The sequence below is a fragment of the Sesamum indicum genome, linkage group LG2, assembly GCF_026168435.1.
Source record: "Sesamum indicum cultivar Baizhima isolate 11 linkage group LG2, ASM2616843v1, whole genome shotgun sequence".
Lineage (NCBI taxonomy): Eukaryota > Viridiplantae > Streptophyta > Magnoliopsida > Lamiales > Pedaliaceae > Sesamum > Sesamum indicum.
The window spans coordinates 21295623-21313631 of NC_142658.1; the positions used below are offsets into that span (position 1 = coordinate 21295623).

General features: G+C 34.8%; 4 protein-coding genes, 1 non-coding gene and 1 pseudogene across 7 annotated transcripts; 2 read left to right on the forward strand and 4 right to left on the reverse strand.

The window, feature by feature from the left end:
* Nucleotides 1-430: 430 nt before the first annotated feature.
* On the reverse strand, nucleotides 431-5247 carry LOC105156442 (5'-deoxynucleotidase hdd1). Of its 3 annotated transcripts, XM_011072565.3 has the most exons (8): nucleotides 4843-5245; nucleotides 3537-3661; nucleotides 3274-3311; nucleotides 2019-2129; nucleotides 1854-1933; nucleotides 1184-1220; nucleotides 799-840; nucleotides 431-709 (listed from the first exon to the last, which is right to left on the reverse strand). In XM_011072565.3, exons 1-8 carry the CDS (start codon nucleotides 5125-5127, stop codon nucleotides 624-626), a joined length of 804 nt encoding a protein of 267 aa, XP_011070867.1. In that variant the 5' UTR covers nucleotides 5128-5245; the 3' UTR covers nucleotides 431-623. The 3 variants fall into 3 exon arrangements, with proteins under 3 accessions (XP_011070867.1, XP_020547807.1, XP_088734109.1); XM_020692148.2 differs by lacking the exon at nucleotides 799-840 and having other exon boundaries at nucleotides 4843-5247; XM_088877983.1 differs by lacking the exon at nucleotides 799-840 and having other exon boundaries at nucleotides 686-798; nucleotides 4843-5247.
* TRNAR-UCU (transfer RNA arginine (anticodon UCU)) lies at nucleotides 2416-2488 on the forward strand. The gene has a single exon. It is a non-coding gene; the product is annotated as a tRNA-Arg (tRNA).
* A 4567-nt stretch (nucleotides 5248-9814) lies between the features above and the next one.
* LOC105156745 (E3 ubiquitin-protein ligase RHA2B) lies at nucleotides 9815-10246 on the forward strand. Its single transcript, XM_011072963.1, has one exon. It carries the CDS (start codon nucleotides 9815-9817, stop codon nucleotides 10244-10246), a length of 432 nt encoding a protein of 143 aa, XP_011071265.1.
* An 889-nt stretch (nucleotides 10247-11135) lies between these two features.
* Nucleotides 11136-13492, reverse strand: LOC110011279 (uncharacterized; annotated as a pseudogene).
* Nucleotides 13493-13633: 141 nt separating this feature from the next.
* On the reverse strand, nucleotides 13634-15511 carry LOC105156443 (uncharacterized). The gene is made up of 2 exons (XM_011072567.3): nucleotides 15033-15511; nucleotides 13634-14665 (listed from the first exon to the last, which is right to left on the reverse strand). The coding sequence occupies exons 1-2, from the start codon at nucleotides 15347-15349 to the stop codon at nucleotides 13795-13797; spliced, it is 1188 nt and encodes a 395-aa protein (XP_011070869.1). The 5' UTR covers nucleotides 15350-15511; the 3' UTR covers nucleotides 13634-13794.
* Nucleotides 15512-16101: 590 nt separating this feature from the next.
* On the reverse strand, nucleotides 16102-17711 carry LOC105156444 (uncharacterized). Its single transcript, XM_011072568.3, has one exon. The coding sequence runs from the start codon at nucleotides 17283-17285 to the stop codon at nucleotides 16311-16313; it is 975 nt and encodes a 324-aa protein (XP_011070870.1). The 5' UTR covers nucleotides 17286-17711; the 3' UTR covers nucleotides 16102-16310.
* Nucleotides 17712-18009: the final 298 nt, after the last annotated feature.

Here is an 18009-nt window from a genome sequence, read left to right on the forward strand (position 1 = left end):
CGTGGAAGATGTTGCATTGTGTTCGTGGATGATGTCCGAAACATCTCAAGATGGTCAAAATTTCAAACGCTACAGTAAGAAATCAGTCCATTGAAAAGGAGGTCCTTTTACTTATTTTAAAGATTGCAACAATATTTGTACTTGAGTTTTTTGTCCGACTAGAATCCCTTGTTCACTCTTTCAACCATAATAATTTTCAATTGTTGCGTTGATTGAATTCACAACAAGAACAAATTCAAAAGTTGCGGAACAAGTTTGTCTATAACACATAAGAATTAATCTTACTCTCCTGCAAGATTATTACAACTGTATATCTATAACCAAGTTTGGCAACAACTGCTCCTGCGAGATGATCTGGATAAGATACAGAGTTTCTCACAACAACTTACGAACGTGTACGAAGATGGAATTAGCAAAAACAAAAACAAGGTAAAAAAAACAGGAGAGTGTAAGGTCCAGTATTCTGGAAATAGTGATGTACGTTTGCTTTCATTACAGTATGATTTTTTTAGTCCCCGTTCCTAGCATTACTCGGACATTGAAATACGGTAAACGACCAGGGATTACGTCAAAATGGAGACAGCCCTCGACTAATTACTCGATTACATGTCATTAAAACTCAACTAGTTAGGCCGGTTCGCTGATCTTGAATTTCTCCTTGAAGTGATTTCTGCTGCCCACTTTTTGCCAATTTCGGTTTGAATTTTCCCTTCATCAAACAAAGACGTAAACACAAGTCACTGACGAATTCAATACACTTTGTAGTTCAGTCTCAGAGTCAATAATTCATCAGTTTACCTGCAGTTGACAAAAAGAATTCATCCAAGACCTTCCCGTGCTCTGCCGGAGAGTTTCAATAACACAATTTAGAATTGGCTTTAAGCTATAGAGAAATTGTACGCTTATTTCACCAAATATTTACATGGTGCACAGAGAATATCGATTAGAGATGTTCATATGAAAAGACGAGCAACATGCATTTACTATAACAAATCCAACGAACCGACTTGAGCTTATAGTCATATTAAATTGTCTCGTTAATAACATTGTCGAGACAACAAACATAAACAGCAAACGTACAGTGATAAAAGACAAAACAATATAAATAAGGTATCACTGTAAATCTCACAAACGATTTCTTATTATTACTAGTCCAAAGTAATATTTCAGGGCTTGAACTTACCCGTTTCATACTCTAATGCTTGCAGAATCATTTCAACCTGAAGACGCATAGAGTTGTTTAGTATACCATTTGAATGTTAATCAAAGTCAGGAATCTTTAAGATCAATGCACATGCAGTCTTATTCACACCACACAGGAGCAGCATTCAACAATGGCAAGGTAGAAGTGAAAGCAGGTTAGGCTAATGAACATTTATCTTCTACACATCAAACAGAAAAAAGAAAGGCTATTGCTATTTTGAACATTTAAGATCTTTCCTCTGCTTCAAAGGATTAAATAGAGACCACAAGAACAGATAATGATGCAAATTTTACTTTATATACTATCCTTGAAGTACAATTAGTTGCCAGCGAATCGATGCGAGATAGGAGTTACATTTCTTGAAGGTGACTGCAATTGCAGTGACATGTTCCAAAGGGTTGAAGAAAACTTATTTAGGGTGCCGAGCAGGATAAACCAGAACTTGTAAAAGCGACACAAAAAGGCATATTTCAGTTAAACTCATGGTAAAATGTACAAAATTATCAGAAAATTGCTGAAAGGTTAACAGGTATGTGTTGAGGAACTTGAACACGAGGACACATAGATTTGAATCCTAATGGAATTAGAACAAACCGCTTTAGGAATTGAATCAAGTTAAAGATTGGAAAACAAATGCAGCATTACATACTTTGTCGAAATCTTTCACAAGATTGGCCTCTAAAGATGAGTTGTTTTCATACTCTAGCCACAGTTCTTTGATTTCTTCAGCTGCCAAAAGGACAAATTTTCCAACTGATACAACAAGAAGAACATGGAATTCACATTATTGATGGACCTTAAACCTTAGTCAAACCTCTCATTCCCCCACCAAGAACCTTGCACATTTCATCCAACGCTTCTTGCTCCATTCTACTCTTTTTCTCCTTGGGCACACCATCAGATGGAGTTATATCTCCAACAATAGCTGCAAAATAGAATATGACGTGTATGTCAACATTGTAGAACTGCCACAGTACTTGCGTTCAAAACAAGCTAACACCACTTCTTATGAATTGATACAATGAATTTTTTCATGCAAACTAGAATGGTTGTATTAGTTCAATTGTATTATTGATATGGTTAACAAAAACATTGCCCCTATGGTTGCCGTAAACACTATCCTCCCTTTGTTAATCTATTATGTGATTTCTTTAATTGTCAAAAAGATAACAAAGGAAAATAAAAAATTGATAAATAAAGTTCTCATCGAAGTGCCCATGGCCTAATGGATAAGGCGTCTGACTTCTAATCAGGCGATTGTGGGTTCGAGTCCCACTGGGCATGACCATAACCTTCTTTGTTTCTTTTCTTTTTTTCCCTTTAGAACACATCCTCCAGCAGCTGGACCAAATTCAAGACTCGTATGTCTTCCAACCACTCCCCTCCATATAGTAAAGTTTCCAGATGATCATTTCTCATAATCAAAAAGTAATGAAGACTCATATGTCTTCCAGACGTAATATTAGTGTATGTCTTCCATACAGTAAACTTCAAGTCCCACTGGACGTGGCCATAACCTCCTCTTCTTTTTTTAACACATCCTCCAGCAGCTGGACCAAATTCAAGTTCGATCTCTTCCAACCACTCTCCTCCATACAGTATTTCTTTTACGACGATCATTTTCTCATAATCAAAAAGTAATTAATACTCGTATGTCTTCCAGCCGTAATATTATCTTACTGAATAATGACATATTATGGACTTTTAAGAACAAATCCAATCCCAGCCTAATGATATCCGTTCAGAAAGAATTTTCTAATCTAACCATATTTGGGTTCCAACAGGAAGCATTTTGATCAAGAAAATTATAAAAGCAACCGCATGTTGTCAACTGCTAGAACATATGTTGACAGAACAGAAAGCTGGAGCAAGACTAAATAAATAAATAAATGTGCTGAAAAATGCTGAATGATTATCACAAGGCAAGAAGGTTATATGTCGATAAGTGGGGAGGGGGTGTAGGAAGGAGAAAAGATGGATAAAGTTATCCTTTTAAAAGGGAAAAAGGGCAGTGATATTTTGCAACGATAGGAATATATGGCCAAGAATACAATTGAACTATGAAATACCTTCTGCAATGTCATGAACAATTGCTATCTTGACACACCTGTTTCATATATTAATAACAAAGTTTATAAGTCATACCACAAGCTGAACATGAATAAAGTAATTTTGATGCGTTCGACTAGAAAATAGGTACATATATTGGGGCTTCCTTGTATGCAACATGCTACATTTATCAGCCCCTAAATAATAGTTAACATAATCTCAAATTATACATTACTACAAAAGCAGCAAATGAAATGACCCCAAAAATCAATACAAGTCTAACCTTTCCCTGTTAACACCAGGAAGGTCATCAGCAATCAAAGCCATCAATGCCATACGGTACATATGATCAGCTATTGATTCAGGACCCTTTATGCCATGATTGATCCATCCTTTTCGTTTTGTAGACTGCAAGAGAGAGAGAGAGAGAGAGAGAGCAAGGCTAAAGCCATCCCTACTGAAACACAAATAACTTGACAGCTAACTGTTTCAATCTCTCAAGATATAAACCATTAAAAAAGTAACTACGGTATCTCAGTGGCTGATACCTTGGAACTTACAAGAAGTTCTAAGTAGACATTGATACATGTAAAGAAACAGAAAATTGACCCTTTTCCTTCTTTTTCTTTCCCGTTTAATTTCCTTATTTTCGTGCTAAGCACTTCGACACCAAGTTCATAGGTTATACATCCACCAGATGAATTTATATTGATAATGATTTTTCCAACAATAACAAATCTTAGTTTTTAGAAATGTTTGCAATCTAAAGGCACCAAAGAATACTAAGCAAAAACCATACACCTCTTATCATATGACATATGAATTTTGAAACTTCTCAATGCCGCCAGATTCAACAGTGAAAACTCCAAGTAAGGGCAGAAACTAAGTACACAGTTACTTTGAGAAAAGCAAATTCCTTTGCCCTCATATATTTCTTATCTTTACACATATCATCCTACAGTAGATCCCCACCCGGCCACCCATATGCAACATTAAATATGCTAGACAGAAGACATTTGCATAGTTCATTCTTACTGTTCGCTTACACAACAAGAATACATACAATCTTTGAAGTGTTTTAATTGACAAAACAAATTCTAACCAAGGTGGTTACATAATGTTCCTATAAATGCAAACCCGCAATAAATTATACTAACACTACAACATCATCTCTCCTTTATATCCAGAAAAGACTTCCCCCTCCCCCCCCAAGCAAAAAAAGGGTTCCAACTTCGGATCTACTTTTTATCATATAATTGTCCAGCGTACAACCCTCTGCCATCATTTCCTATACCCTTTTCCTCAATTTAGTTAGGCTCTGTAGTAAAAACCTACAATTGAACATGCCAACATGGAAAAGTGATACTTCACCAAAGATATCACCTACTCTAAGATCACTGACCACGATAAAAAGTTACTCAAACGTCAAAACCTTCTCAAATTCAACCCCTTTCCGCCAATCACAAGCGAAGAACCATTAGAAGTAAACACTAAACAAAACAAATTCATCATATACATCACCGAAACAACACAAGATTCATTTACCGGAAAAAAAGCAAGAACACGCAAATAGAGAAATTCCCACGTACCTTCAAACGGTGGCACAATGTGAGAAAATCAATGGCGGAAGCAGGGGATGAAGATGAGTGCGCATGGGCCGAACTTCCGCTACCCGATCCGAACCCGGATACAGCTCGATCCATTTTCATGGAATCGAGGCTGGGGTTGTTGGAATGAAGGGAAACGATTCTTGGGCTTGGCGGGTCTGAGAAAAATGGGATTTTGATAGAGAATTTGTGGGAAGAATTTAATCTTTGGAAGTTCGTGTGAGAGAGTGAAGATGAGTTTGCTCTAGCTGCCGCAGCAGATGCCATTGTTGTTAGCTTTGAGAATAGAACACAATTTTTGTTGTACAAAGAAAAAGTACGAAACAGCTTCCCCTATTTTGCTGCTTTTTCTTTCTGGTTTCTTGTTTCTTCTTCCTTTTCTACCATCAACAATGCCAATATATCATTCTCTCGTTATTTTTTATTTTTTTTATCATTTTTCTTTAAAAAAAAAAAAAACAGAGTAAGACACAAGAACAAGGGCAGATTTATTATTTCTTTATGCATATGAAATAGTTTATTACAAATTATAAATATTGTTACGACAACATAACTTTTACTACTCCATAAATACTATATTCCAAAAAAAACAACATAATTCTTATACTATATTGTTTTCTAAAAATAATATCTTAGAAAAGGGTCAAATACACTTTGCACTCCTAAATTATATATTTTGTCTCATTTACATCCCAAAATATAAAAATAACAAAACACCCCTGATAAAATATAATTCGGCATTTATAAGATAAAAATACCCTTCTCACTTACCTCTATACTTTTTATTCTACTCCCTAAAATATGTATTATTTAAATATCTCCTCCAAATTATTTTTAGTGATTTAAAATTTTATTCATATTTTATTTAAAAATAACATTTATAATTTATAATTTTTTATAAATTATGAAATACAAAAAATATTTATAAACTCAATATAATGTAAATATATTTTACAAATAAATTATGTTATTTAAAAGATGTGTTGATACATAATGCATATAATATTATAAAAAAGTATGTTATATAATTTAATTTTTATTCAATTACATGTCTACATAATAAAAATATATCATATCCTTGCTTAAAAAAATATAAAATATTATGTATTAATTATATTATAGATTTATATACTTTACAGTATATATATGTTCAATGTAATATTTTAAATTTGTATTGATAATTTATTTTTAAAAAAAGTTCAATATATATAACAACACATGCAAAAATTAGGTAAATATTTTATCAATTCTGTAAAAAAAATATAAGAATTATAAATTTATGGATCTTATACAGATTCTATACTCAATATAAAATTATAAATTTTGGATAGTGTTTATTTTAAATAAAAATTATAATAAATTTAGATTATATTTATGAGAATGATTGTAATAGATATATTTTAGGAGTGTAAATAATAAGGACATTTCCGTAAACAAAATAATATATATATCATGAGGGGCTATTTGTTATATATAGTTTAGGAGTGTAAATGCATTTTATGCATAGTTAAGGAGTGCAAAGTGCAATTAACCCTTTAGAAAATGTTTATTTTAGTGTAGTCAACTCTTAAAAATAATACAAATAATATTTTGGTTTAACTGTTAAAGTTAAAATTTCATAAACAAATTCGAATTTTTAAGTACTTGTATCAAATTGACGTATTACTTAAATTATTGACATATTCACATAATTATATACTTATTTTTTTTTAAAAAAAAAAAAACCAATTGATAATCTTAATTCAAGAATCTACTTTAGAAATGGGATGTATTGAAAAAGGAAAAAGCAATATTAACTGGAAAAGTTGCACTTAATGTGTCCATGGGTGTGAATATTTAAGTTTTAGTTAATTTTCAAATTTAAATTGTAATTTTTTTACTATATGATATTGTTAAAATAACGATATCGACTAAAGGGGTATTATTCAACATGCTTTCGCTAGAGTTTGATATAAGTGATTTCATTCCCCCCTTTTTATAAATGAATGGGGTATTTACACTACTACAAAGTTACGTTATTTTGAACATGTATGGGTGAAGTACCATTTCGTCCCTTACTTATTACATGGTTACAGTTTGTCTACCAAGGCTATTTTAGTAATCTACCTTATTACAATGATTTGATAGATTTGACTACAAGCTTTCCTTTTAAGGAGATATTCTTCTTTTCTTTCAGTAATACGATTTATTTTTCCTCCATCATTATATAAGTTGAAATAATTTTAGTTGGGCACGAGTCAATTTAAGTATCAAGCTAAAGATACGAATTAATCCATTTTTGTGCATATCGATAAAATTGAGGCATTATAATCTAAAAATTTGTAGGTTCTAGTTTTGAATTATTGTCTGTTTTATAATAATTTATTATTATATTTATTTGAATACAATTTTTAATTTAAAATTATTAATACGATTGATCAACTTTTTATATTTAAAAACAACCAACGATTAATGAATTATTATTATTAACAAAAAAGATAAAACGTATAGTGAGAGACCATGAGACTACCAAGACATGCAGTGGACCAAAACTCTTAGCCCATAATGAAGCTAACAGTTAAGGACATGTGATTTGAGCAACATGCGATGGACCAAAACTTCATAAAAATTGATGACAGTGAAGACCAATGAGAAAGAAAATCTCTAGTGGGAGATGTGTAAATGTGTCTGATTTGAGGCTGTAGCCCTCCTCTCCTAGTCAAAGTCTAAATAAACCATGTTTAACATATGTCCTTCTAGATCAATTTTATGACACCCAAGTATGTACATTTTCTTCCCTTCAAATGTTCAAAGCTGGACAAGGAAAGTTGCATTCTCTAACACATTCCACCACCTCCAATTTCTCCATATCTATCTCTTATAATTAATATATATATATTATCTTGTTTTAATATTTCATCATAATTAGTTTGAACTTTGAATTGTTATATGGCTTCGTACAAATTTTGACTGTGTAAGAATAATATTTACAAGATTAAAATATACAGATAGATAAATGTTGTATAAATTTAAATAAAAAATTATAATCTTTGAAAGTAAAAATTATTTCTCAATTCTTTTATTCAAATTGTGATTTAAGGACTGAAAGGGTGTTTTTCGATTCAAATGTGTAATTTTTTTTGAATTTGTGGGAACAAGTTATGTATTATTTTGAAATTCAGTATCAAGATCCCAAAGGTTTGTAGCCATGGAAGATGTGAAATCTTGCAGTTGTGATACTTCATTGTGGCTGAGAGTTTTGGATTTGAAACTCCGTGTGCATGTTTTATGTATAGAATCCCTTCTTTTGGGTCGATCAAGTTGCCTGAGTTCACCCAAGACTATCATCATCGATAATCATGTGCTTAAAAGTTTAAGATCATATTACATGGATTCATGCAATTACAAATATTTGATCCTGTAAATATTGATATTCACAGCTATTTTGAATTAAGGTACATCAATAATATTTTGAACAAACCACTCTTTATTTTTCATTTGATCTCACATCAACTGATTTAGACATCAAATAGTCTTTGTTGATAACCTTCTACTAAACCTAACAATCTGTCCATCCTTCTTATCAGATTCTCAAGTATTTCGAAATTAGACTATCATTGAGAACACCTTGACTTTCTGTTCCGAATCAAGTATACATAATGTAAATACCAATCAATTTATCTCGAAGCAATAAAAATACTCAAGTCACTATCACGATTTCCCCTTTTTCTTCTTTAGAACTCATTTGAGCTGCATATATATATTTATGTATGTATATAAAATGCTTTTTCAGTTGCATACTTTTCTTTTTCCATCATTTAATTTAGTTCATCAATTCGCAGACATATAGAGGTGGAATTTTAAAACTTTTGTGTCATTTTATTATGACATAATTCAATTGATGTTTACATATAGACAGTCTTAATTTCCCCATTTCTTTTGTAGCCAAGTTGTCGTCATACCTGAATATGTCTCTAGAGTTCTTCCTCAGCATCCACGAAAGTGCTCAATATGATAGGTTTTATTTTGAAAGCCAAATAGAATATTAAAGCCTGCACTACATAAATATGCTAATCTTGTTACCCCCAATAAATTCATTTTTAATTAATTAAAAAGAGAAATGATAATTAATTCTCCACACATTAAAAAAAATAACTATTGATTACAATATTAATAGTTATGACTAAGAATCATTTGTAAATGAATAACTATTGTGAACCATGTCAAACAAAATCTATGCAAAAATGACAAAAATTTTTAGTCATTTTTTCTGCCAGATCTAGTCCCCAACTCAATTAGATCATGTAAAAGCCACATGCAATTTTCTGATTAATTTGATTAAAAAATGACTAAAATTGTCAAGATGATTTTATTGTATATATATGATATATATAAGATTTAAAATACATTTGATATGATTTACTATGTCAATAATTTTAACTTATCATTAAATATTAAGGGATGATGTGAAGGTAAAAAGACAGGTATATATTGCGTGCTATGACTCCTATTAAAAACTATTGACCCTAATAACAATTAGTGAAACTTGGACTAACTATTTGACGTACGATAGCGTTGGATTGAACTTTCTAGTATTCTTCTTAACACACTCCATTCCTTAATTAGTATTAAGCAAATCAACAAGATTGTAATAAAACTCATATATAGAAAAGAAACCCCACCAACCTATCCAAAAATGACAAGCCCAGAAATCATATACTGCTAATTGACTGCAATTTTTATAGTTAGAAGTCAGGTGACGGCCTTTGAACTGGAAAATCCGTGCACTCATCAACGGAAAATTCTGTTTGGTCTAATACAAGACAAGAAAATTCGTCACCTCAACATGCAATTTTTCTTCTCAAAACCTCCAAATATGCCTATAAATATACGCTTTTAATTTCGGAGATCCCAGAAACACGATTGTCCTAATTACACAATCCTGCAGCTTCAGAGCATCCTAATCTCCACGAAAATGCTTCGGATTGTACCACAATCAACCCTGCTAAACTACGTAGTTTTGATCGCTACACAGCTTAAATGGGCATGGGATTATCTTCTCCATCAGTCCTTCTTCCAGCACCATGCAACTAGGTTGCCTGAATACGTGGATGAACTGTCGATAAGGGAGTTTGAGAGCAAGAATCCTGAAGATCATGTAATAGAATGTGCTGTTTGTCTGTGCAAGATTGATGAAGGAGATGAGGTTAGAGAACTGAGGTGTGGCCATTTGTTCCATAGGGTTTGTTTGGATAGGTGGATCGGATGTGGGCACGGGACGTGCCCGTTGTGCCGGAGTAATCTGAAGCAGCCTAAGTTCGTGGCGGAGCTACACCGGGAGTTGATTGTGTTCGACTTCTGCACCGTTAGATCGGGTGGTGAGCGCTACACGTGGTGGCTGCGGTGAAGTTGGTTGGTGGTGCTGTTTATAAAGTGATTAACTCATCATTTCTTCATTTTTTTTAATTTTTTTTTTCTTTTGGGTAGTGTTCAATTATGTATTTCTTGATGTAATTAAGGATGAAATGTTGTGCAATAACATAATTCTATAATTAAATGATTCTCTAATTTTATATATGTTTGGAACTTAAATCTTAATGAAAGGAACGCAAAGAATATCTTGAGAAATAAAATGATTATTGAGAAAGCATGTCCATATATTACAAATTTATTCATCCCAATTTCATTCTATTTCTTATTGATTCTTTTAGAAATACAATTCACAACATATCCACCGTTTCAAAGTTAATTTGATTGACTACATAAAAATATAAAACGAACAAACAATAAAAATTAATTTATATAATTAGAATAAAATATAGGCATGTCATTTATCAATGTTGAACAAATTATTAATATTACGTTAAATACAATTTATTTTGTAAATACATATATTAAAAAAAATATTAAAATATTTTAATATGTGATCATACTTTCCAATATTTTTTGAAGTGGCACGTTCAGGACAAGGACAAAATTCAAAATTCATCTAGAATTTGATTCAGTTTTATAAATCCAAAATCCAAACTTAAGCTGAAATGCACCTCAACAGGGTACGTGACTCTGTAATTATATATTTTTTTAATTTAAAATTTATGACTGATTTGATTCGATTAAAATAAAAATGTGTTTGTTTCAAAATTTAGTTATGAGGTCATCATCCTACGTTCATTCCCGACTTTTAAGAAATCCCATGTTCTGATTTACCAACTATTCAAATTTTTGTGTCTCTCTCTTGCATACAGCCAAATGCCAATTTTGATGTTAGACTGAGACCAGCCCTCTCTTTCGACCAAACGTAGGGTATTTACTACAACATTGAACCCACTTTGTTCATAAGCAGACCGGCCAGTACATGAGAGAGAGAAGAGAAAGAGAAGAAAAAACCAACACAAACAAAACTAAAGTGTAGTTATTACAAGGAAAAACTCGTAAATAAACAAAACTAAGCTTTGGTCCATTATTACCATTTGGTCTTGGTCCGATGAAAGTGCATGAAATCATAACTCATCACCAAACTTCCATGCCATTATTTTCAAATTGAATCTCTCCACCAAAACATAGCATCCAAACTCACCCTCCTCATGTTCTTTCAATTCGTCCGCTCTATTAATCCTTACCTGCCGATCTCCCCCGCCTACCCAACCACCTCTCGCTTGCTCCCGCTTCATTCTTTCGACTACTTTCGCTCTCAATCCCACACTCGTTTGCTCTCCGCCCGGCCCATAGCTCGTAAACCAGATCACCCCATCTTGCACACTTCTCTCATTCCACACTGCTTTGATCCCACCACCAAACACTTCTTCGTTATCCACTAAAGCATCAATCACCACGGAATTCCCCTGATCACCATAAGTATTCTTCCGACGGGCGAATATCCTCCCCCATCTTTGCTCCATCGTCATCTCATAGTACAATGATCGTTTCCCCTGATCCTTAACCGTTCCTTCCTTGACAAACATAAGGGACAATACCATTTCCCCACGACTAATGATTCAGAACCTTTCTGTGATGGAGAGAAGTCAAACTCTGGAAGGCTAGCACGATGTTTGGAGTTGAGGCCGTTTGCTATACTTAGTTTGAATTTACAAGGCCTGGCGTAGATTACCCACCCGATTTGTTGGAAGAAATAAGGAGAGAAACCATCTGGTGCTAGAGAGTTGGCAAAGAATCTCCACCTTGTGCTGGAACGTGCTTGACATGGACATATCTCAAATTGTTGATACATGTTGTGCGGGTCTAACGGCCTTGGTCTTACGTCTCTAACTAGTGACAGAAACAGCAGGTGCCTTGTCTTCTTCCCTGAAAAATCCAATTCAACAAGGTTTATACAAAGCTCATCTCAATCATATATCTACTGATAATATGTTTAACTTAACTAGCAGTATCTTAGGACTCTTATTTTGCTAAGCATGTCAGTACTACAATATTTTGACTGTTGTATCTGATCGAGTCATCAGATCTTCCCTGATCTGATGCATTTTGCTAACGCTCGAGCTCTAAGTCTAATGGTCAAACCTAGACGGTCATTCAGCTAGCTGGTCGTTCTGTAGTCGAACATTGGTTGATGGGTATCTCATGAATGTTACTCAGTTTCTCAGACACTACACCAGGCCTTGCTAGATTATGCCATGTGTCCTGTAAGGGCCTGTATTCCAAGTTAACCTGATCAGGCGGGTTGGTATGACCTGAACCAATACAAAAGGTTGCAGATCCTTGTCTTGTTTGGGCATTTTGCGTCTAAAAACGCATCAATTGTAGAAATTACAAATGTTGAAATCATATTTCATCTTATTCTTGACCTGGCAAGTTAAATGAAGTAAACATAGCTGCAATATCAAACTCTTGGCATAAAACCATCATAAAGGGATAAAAAAAATCCATAATAGTTTAACAAGAGATAGTAGAAAGCAAAACATACCTTTGTGCACATTCCACGTGGGACAGTAGGTAGTAGCGGTTTGGAGACGAGGGATGATTGAGAACAGGAATTAAGAAAACTGGAGTAACAGCAATGTCCGCTGAGCCTGTTGTATATTGCACAGTCAACTCCTTGTCCTGAGGAAAAGGCAAGTAGTGTTTAAGGATCGTGTTCTCGGAGCACCCCAGACATGAATATTTCTCATATTCTTCGTCCTGGATTACTAGGAATCCAGAATTTGGATGCTCAGGTGGTCTTGCAAGAGATTCCGGAGATTTTAGCAACTGAGAAAGAGGCCTCGTCACATACATTTTTTTTCAAAATCCCCTGGATTTCTTTCTTCACGCTTCTCCTATATCAGTACTAGTATAAATTATTCTATATAGTAAAGGTACAGAAATCTTTTAAACCTGATCAAACTTGCTAAATTCTCAAACAACTGGATTAGATTTTATGTGTTCCCTACAAAGAGTTTCAGGTATTATAATACGTCAGAAGCTGATTAGATTGGTAGCAATAATGCATGAGAATAATCGATAATGCTTTTCAAACATTTTCCCTATATTTTAGCTTTCATCGAACATGTAACAGAATAATCTGTAACTAACCAAAATATTTGTGATTATGCCTAGAATGTTTCACCTTCTATGTTTAGACCACCCAGTACTGGTTTAAATAATAAGGTCAGAGTAATTATCAGGAAAAAGAGGTTCAGAGTGTATTGTGTTATTCAATCAATAAAGACAAAGAGCTTTGTGTTACATATGTGCTGGTTCAATTTTTTGTGCGTCGCTCCTGCCTATAATCATATGTTATTGTTGATATCAGAGTAAACATAAACCAGCACCCTCTTTCCACCAATATGGGAGTCTGTAAAACATTAAAACATATACTTTGTTTATGTCAAATGAAAACTGATTCACTCAATTACATAATCATCAAACTTAGGAAGAGAAAAAAAAAACCAACACGACAAAGCAAAACTCCACATACAAACAGGCAAAAGCTTATAAGAAACAAAACTAAGCATTGATCTATCCCCATTTGGTCTTCATCTGATGAAAGTGTTTAAAATCGTAAGACAATAACAAACTTCCATCTATTCTCTTCATATTGAACCTCTCAACCAAAACATAGCATCCAAACTCACTCCATTCAGCGCCTTCTTTCAATTCCTCAACTTTATTAATCCTTGCTTGCCTTTCTCCCCCGCCCACCCAACCACCTCTGGCTTGCTCCCACTTCATTCTTTCGATTACTTCAACTCTCAATCCCACACTCATTTGCTCTCCCCCCAGTCCATAGCTCGTAAACCAGATCACCCCATCTTGCGCACTTCTTTCGTTCCACACAGCTTTGCTCCCACCAACAAACACTTCTTCGTTATCGACTAAAGCATCAATCACCACAGAATTCCCCTGATTGCCATAAGTATTCTTCTGACAAGCGAAAATCCGCTCCCATCTTTGCTCCATTGTCATCTCATAGTACATTGATCTTTTCACCTGATCTCTTACCGTTCCCTCCTTGACAAACATGAAGGGACAATACCATTTTCCCACGACTAACGTTTCTGAACTTTCTTGTGATGGAGGGAAGTCAAATCCTGGACAACGAGCACGAAGGTTGAAGTCGAGCCCTTGTGCTGTATCTAGACTGAAATTGTCAGGAGTCTTGGTGTAGATCGTCCACCCTTTTCGTCGGAAGAAGTAAGGGGGGAAACCATCTGGTGCTACAGATTTGGCAAAGAAGCTCCCCCTTGTGCTGCAGAGTGCTTCGTATGGAACTATCTCAAGTTGCTGATATATATTGTGAGGGTCTAACAGCCTTGGTTTTACGTCTTTAACGCAACGACAGAAACAGCAGGTGGCCTTATCTTCTTCCCTGGAGCAGGTGAATGCTTCCCTGAAAAATCCAATTCAACCACATTTATGCAAAGCTCATCTACATATATACCTGTTGCTGATTAATATCTGAAATCTATGATGTAACATCAGAAGTAAATTCTTGAGGTTCGATTATGTTTCTGCTAAATCAACCTGACACTTTGTATTAGTACCAAGTAATTTCAACAGTTATTTTCATCTTTTATCTTCCAGAACCAGAACTAAGGTTGGATTCTTGTTCATCTTATTCTGACAGCAAGTTAATGAATTATACATAGCTGCAATACCAAGTTCCCAAGATCAGGTGATCCATAAACTCATGAACATGTGAAATCTGCTTCAACGAAGAAAATGCTTGATGCATGACGTAGTACAAATGCACATACCCTTTGTGCTTCCGGTGTGGAACAATAGCGTAGTAGCGATTAGACGACAATGGCTGATTGAGAACGGGGATTAAGAAAACTGGATCGAGGGAAACATGGGTGCTATCTCCTGAGCTTGTTGTGTATTTGACAGTCAACTCCTTGTTCTGAGGGAAAGGCAAATCCTTAAGGGTCCGGTTCTTGCAGCACCCGAAACACGAGTATGTCTCGGATTCTTGATCCTGGATTACCAGGAATCCAGAATTCGGACCCTCAGGAGGCGCTGCAAGAGATTCGGGGAATTTTAGCAGCTGAGAAAGAGGCCTAGTGACGTACATCTTCTCCTCAAACTCAAAACCTTATCCCCCAGGATTTCTTTGCTCAACGAAATAGATAGACACTGTATGACTGAGTTCGTAGGTAATTTCTCAGACATTTCTTGATAGCTCAGTCGAGGATATAGATGGAAACGTGCAAGTGTTTATGTAATGTAATATCGTGGAAATTCATGTTCCCTAAAAGGTTGACTATTCTAGTTTTAGATGCTTAGGCTATATACAAATATGTATGCGACTGATGTGGTGATCAAGAGAGCTGATATCATGTTGGACTATTTGTTTTAATATTAATATTCAAATGAATTTGTAAATCACTGATGATATGGTAATGTAACTAATGTTATTTGACTTTCCACATTTTAAAATAGTATGAAAATTTCTAAGTCTTAGATCAAGATATGTGACCCCACAATTCAAGGGTCTTGGTCTTGGACAATCGGCAACGTAAGACTAAATTTTTTCCTGTGGAGGGAATATGAATATGAAGATAATAAAAGAAATTTAATGTCATTCATATTGTTCATGTTTTTTTTGTCTTTTGGCAGTTTTCTTGTAGATCAGGACGGATGACTGTTGAAAATTGAAACAGAAGCCCGACTTCAGTTATTTCAGTCAGTAGTTGGATCGGTATAAACCATGTTTTCATTAGTTATGGCTGTACAGCACCTTTAGGATTGTGATCAGTAGATGGAACTAACATTTCAATTTTCGGGCTTAACTAGGAAACCAAACCCTGATTTATGACAGTAGAGTAAGAAAGAAGAGAAATATTGTGTACTAAATTCTTGCTCGTACATCAATTCATAATCACCAATCAGGTAAAAGCAGGACAACAGTTTCTGCAATGAAACCTGTAGAGAGTTGAAACTGAAAAAAAAGGTTATTGTGTACTGGTAATTAAAGTGGACACCACTTAATTGCTTGTAGAAATTATCAGCAGAACTCAAAATGCTATTATTTACTACTTAAAAATCCATTTCCAGACCTTTTGGCTTCTGCTTTCCCTTTTCATTCCTCTTTCATTCACTGTGATCCTGCAAGATCCCCTATCCCCCCAAATCCTATCACGTTTCGAACTTGCAGGACTCTCTCCATGATCAGAAGCTCCGCTGATGGTACCAGCAGAGAAATCTTGCTTGCAATCGGATGAAAAATCGAACTTTAGATCGATGAAAGCTGAGTCGTCCATGGCACTGAAATCACTTTCCTTGACTGGATATATACTCCTGTTATAAACTCTATCAAGCTCCATTTGATTTGTTCCCCTTCTGAATCCACATTTTCTTGGTTCAGATTCTTGGAGAAAGCCATATTGTTTATCAGAATCGAAGAAGATCCCATTTGTAACATCAGAAATCTTGGCGCTAGAGAAGGCGTGATCACTTCCTTGATCGAGATCATTGTTCTTGCCACCCCGGAAACTGCAGAGGGACCTAGACCTCGACCACCCCATTATGTCAGAAACCACAATCTCACTTTCGTCATCAGGAAATTCACTGTTTTTTCCACACCCCTTTTTGTGTGTTTTCTTCCTGAATAGCCGCTTTATCCTCCAAAACCCATTGCTTTTCTTGACTTCCACACAGCTGCTGCTGCTGCTTCTGAGAAAAACAACTTGCTCTGAACCCTCATCTTTTCTTCTGGACTTGGAATGTGGATGACCTTGTTGGGGTATCAAGAATGAGATCCTTCCGACCTCCACCGTACTGCAAGAATTGCGATATGAGGAGGAAATGCGATCAGAGCAAGAGCATGAAAAAATGCGCTGTTCTCCGCACTCCGAGCAAACCAATTTCTCCAACCTGTCTTTCAGGCAGTAAGCACATACGCCGACGGAAGATGAATTGGGGTGTTTCTTGCAGGGCATTTCTGATGCAGAGTAGTTGAAATCTGGGAAATTACTGTATGTTTCCATAGCTTTCCCTCTCTCATTCATGCCTTGGAAACTTTGTTTTTGCACAGTTGAGCTAAGAATACAAGAATTGCAAAAAAGGGATTCGAGGAAAAGAAAGTAGGTTCTTGATGGGATTCTACCAGAGAGAATATAATCGAGTTTCAATCATAAAAACTCAAGGGTGGCATGCAGAGGGAAGGGTGGTGGCAAAAAGTGGCGTGAGCTTTACGTTTTCTTTTCAAGAACACAGTGTTGATCACTAAGCAAGAGTGATGAGTATTTCTACCTTTCTGCAGCTATCATTGGGGATTTGTGGGTGCAGTTGAGTAAAGCAATGGATCCAAGTAACTGTCATATGAATTTCTGCTGTTTATGAGTCTCAGTACGTACGTAGCTGTGGGGGCGCATCAATCAGTCTTTCATTAGTCATCTCGTTGAAATTTTGCAAGATTTTCTTTTGCCACTTTCTTGACACAATCGTGCAAGTAATTAACATTCATTCTCCTCTTTGATATATCATTGTTGTCTTCGATTTGTTAACCTAGAATGAACCATCCATCTACTTACCATCCACAAACGTCTCTTTCCTAAGAGATTGGGGTCAAATCTAGTCAGGGATACTAGAAATTTTAATTTAAATTGGATTTTAATTATATTGAGATTAATTATACTATAAATACAATATATTTACATATAATTAGTGTATAATTTAAAAAAAATAATTAATTATATAATAAATATATTACACTTATTTTGTGATTAACCT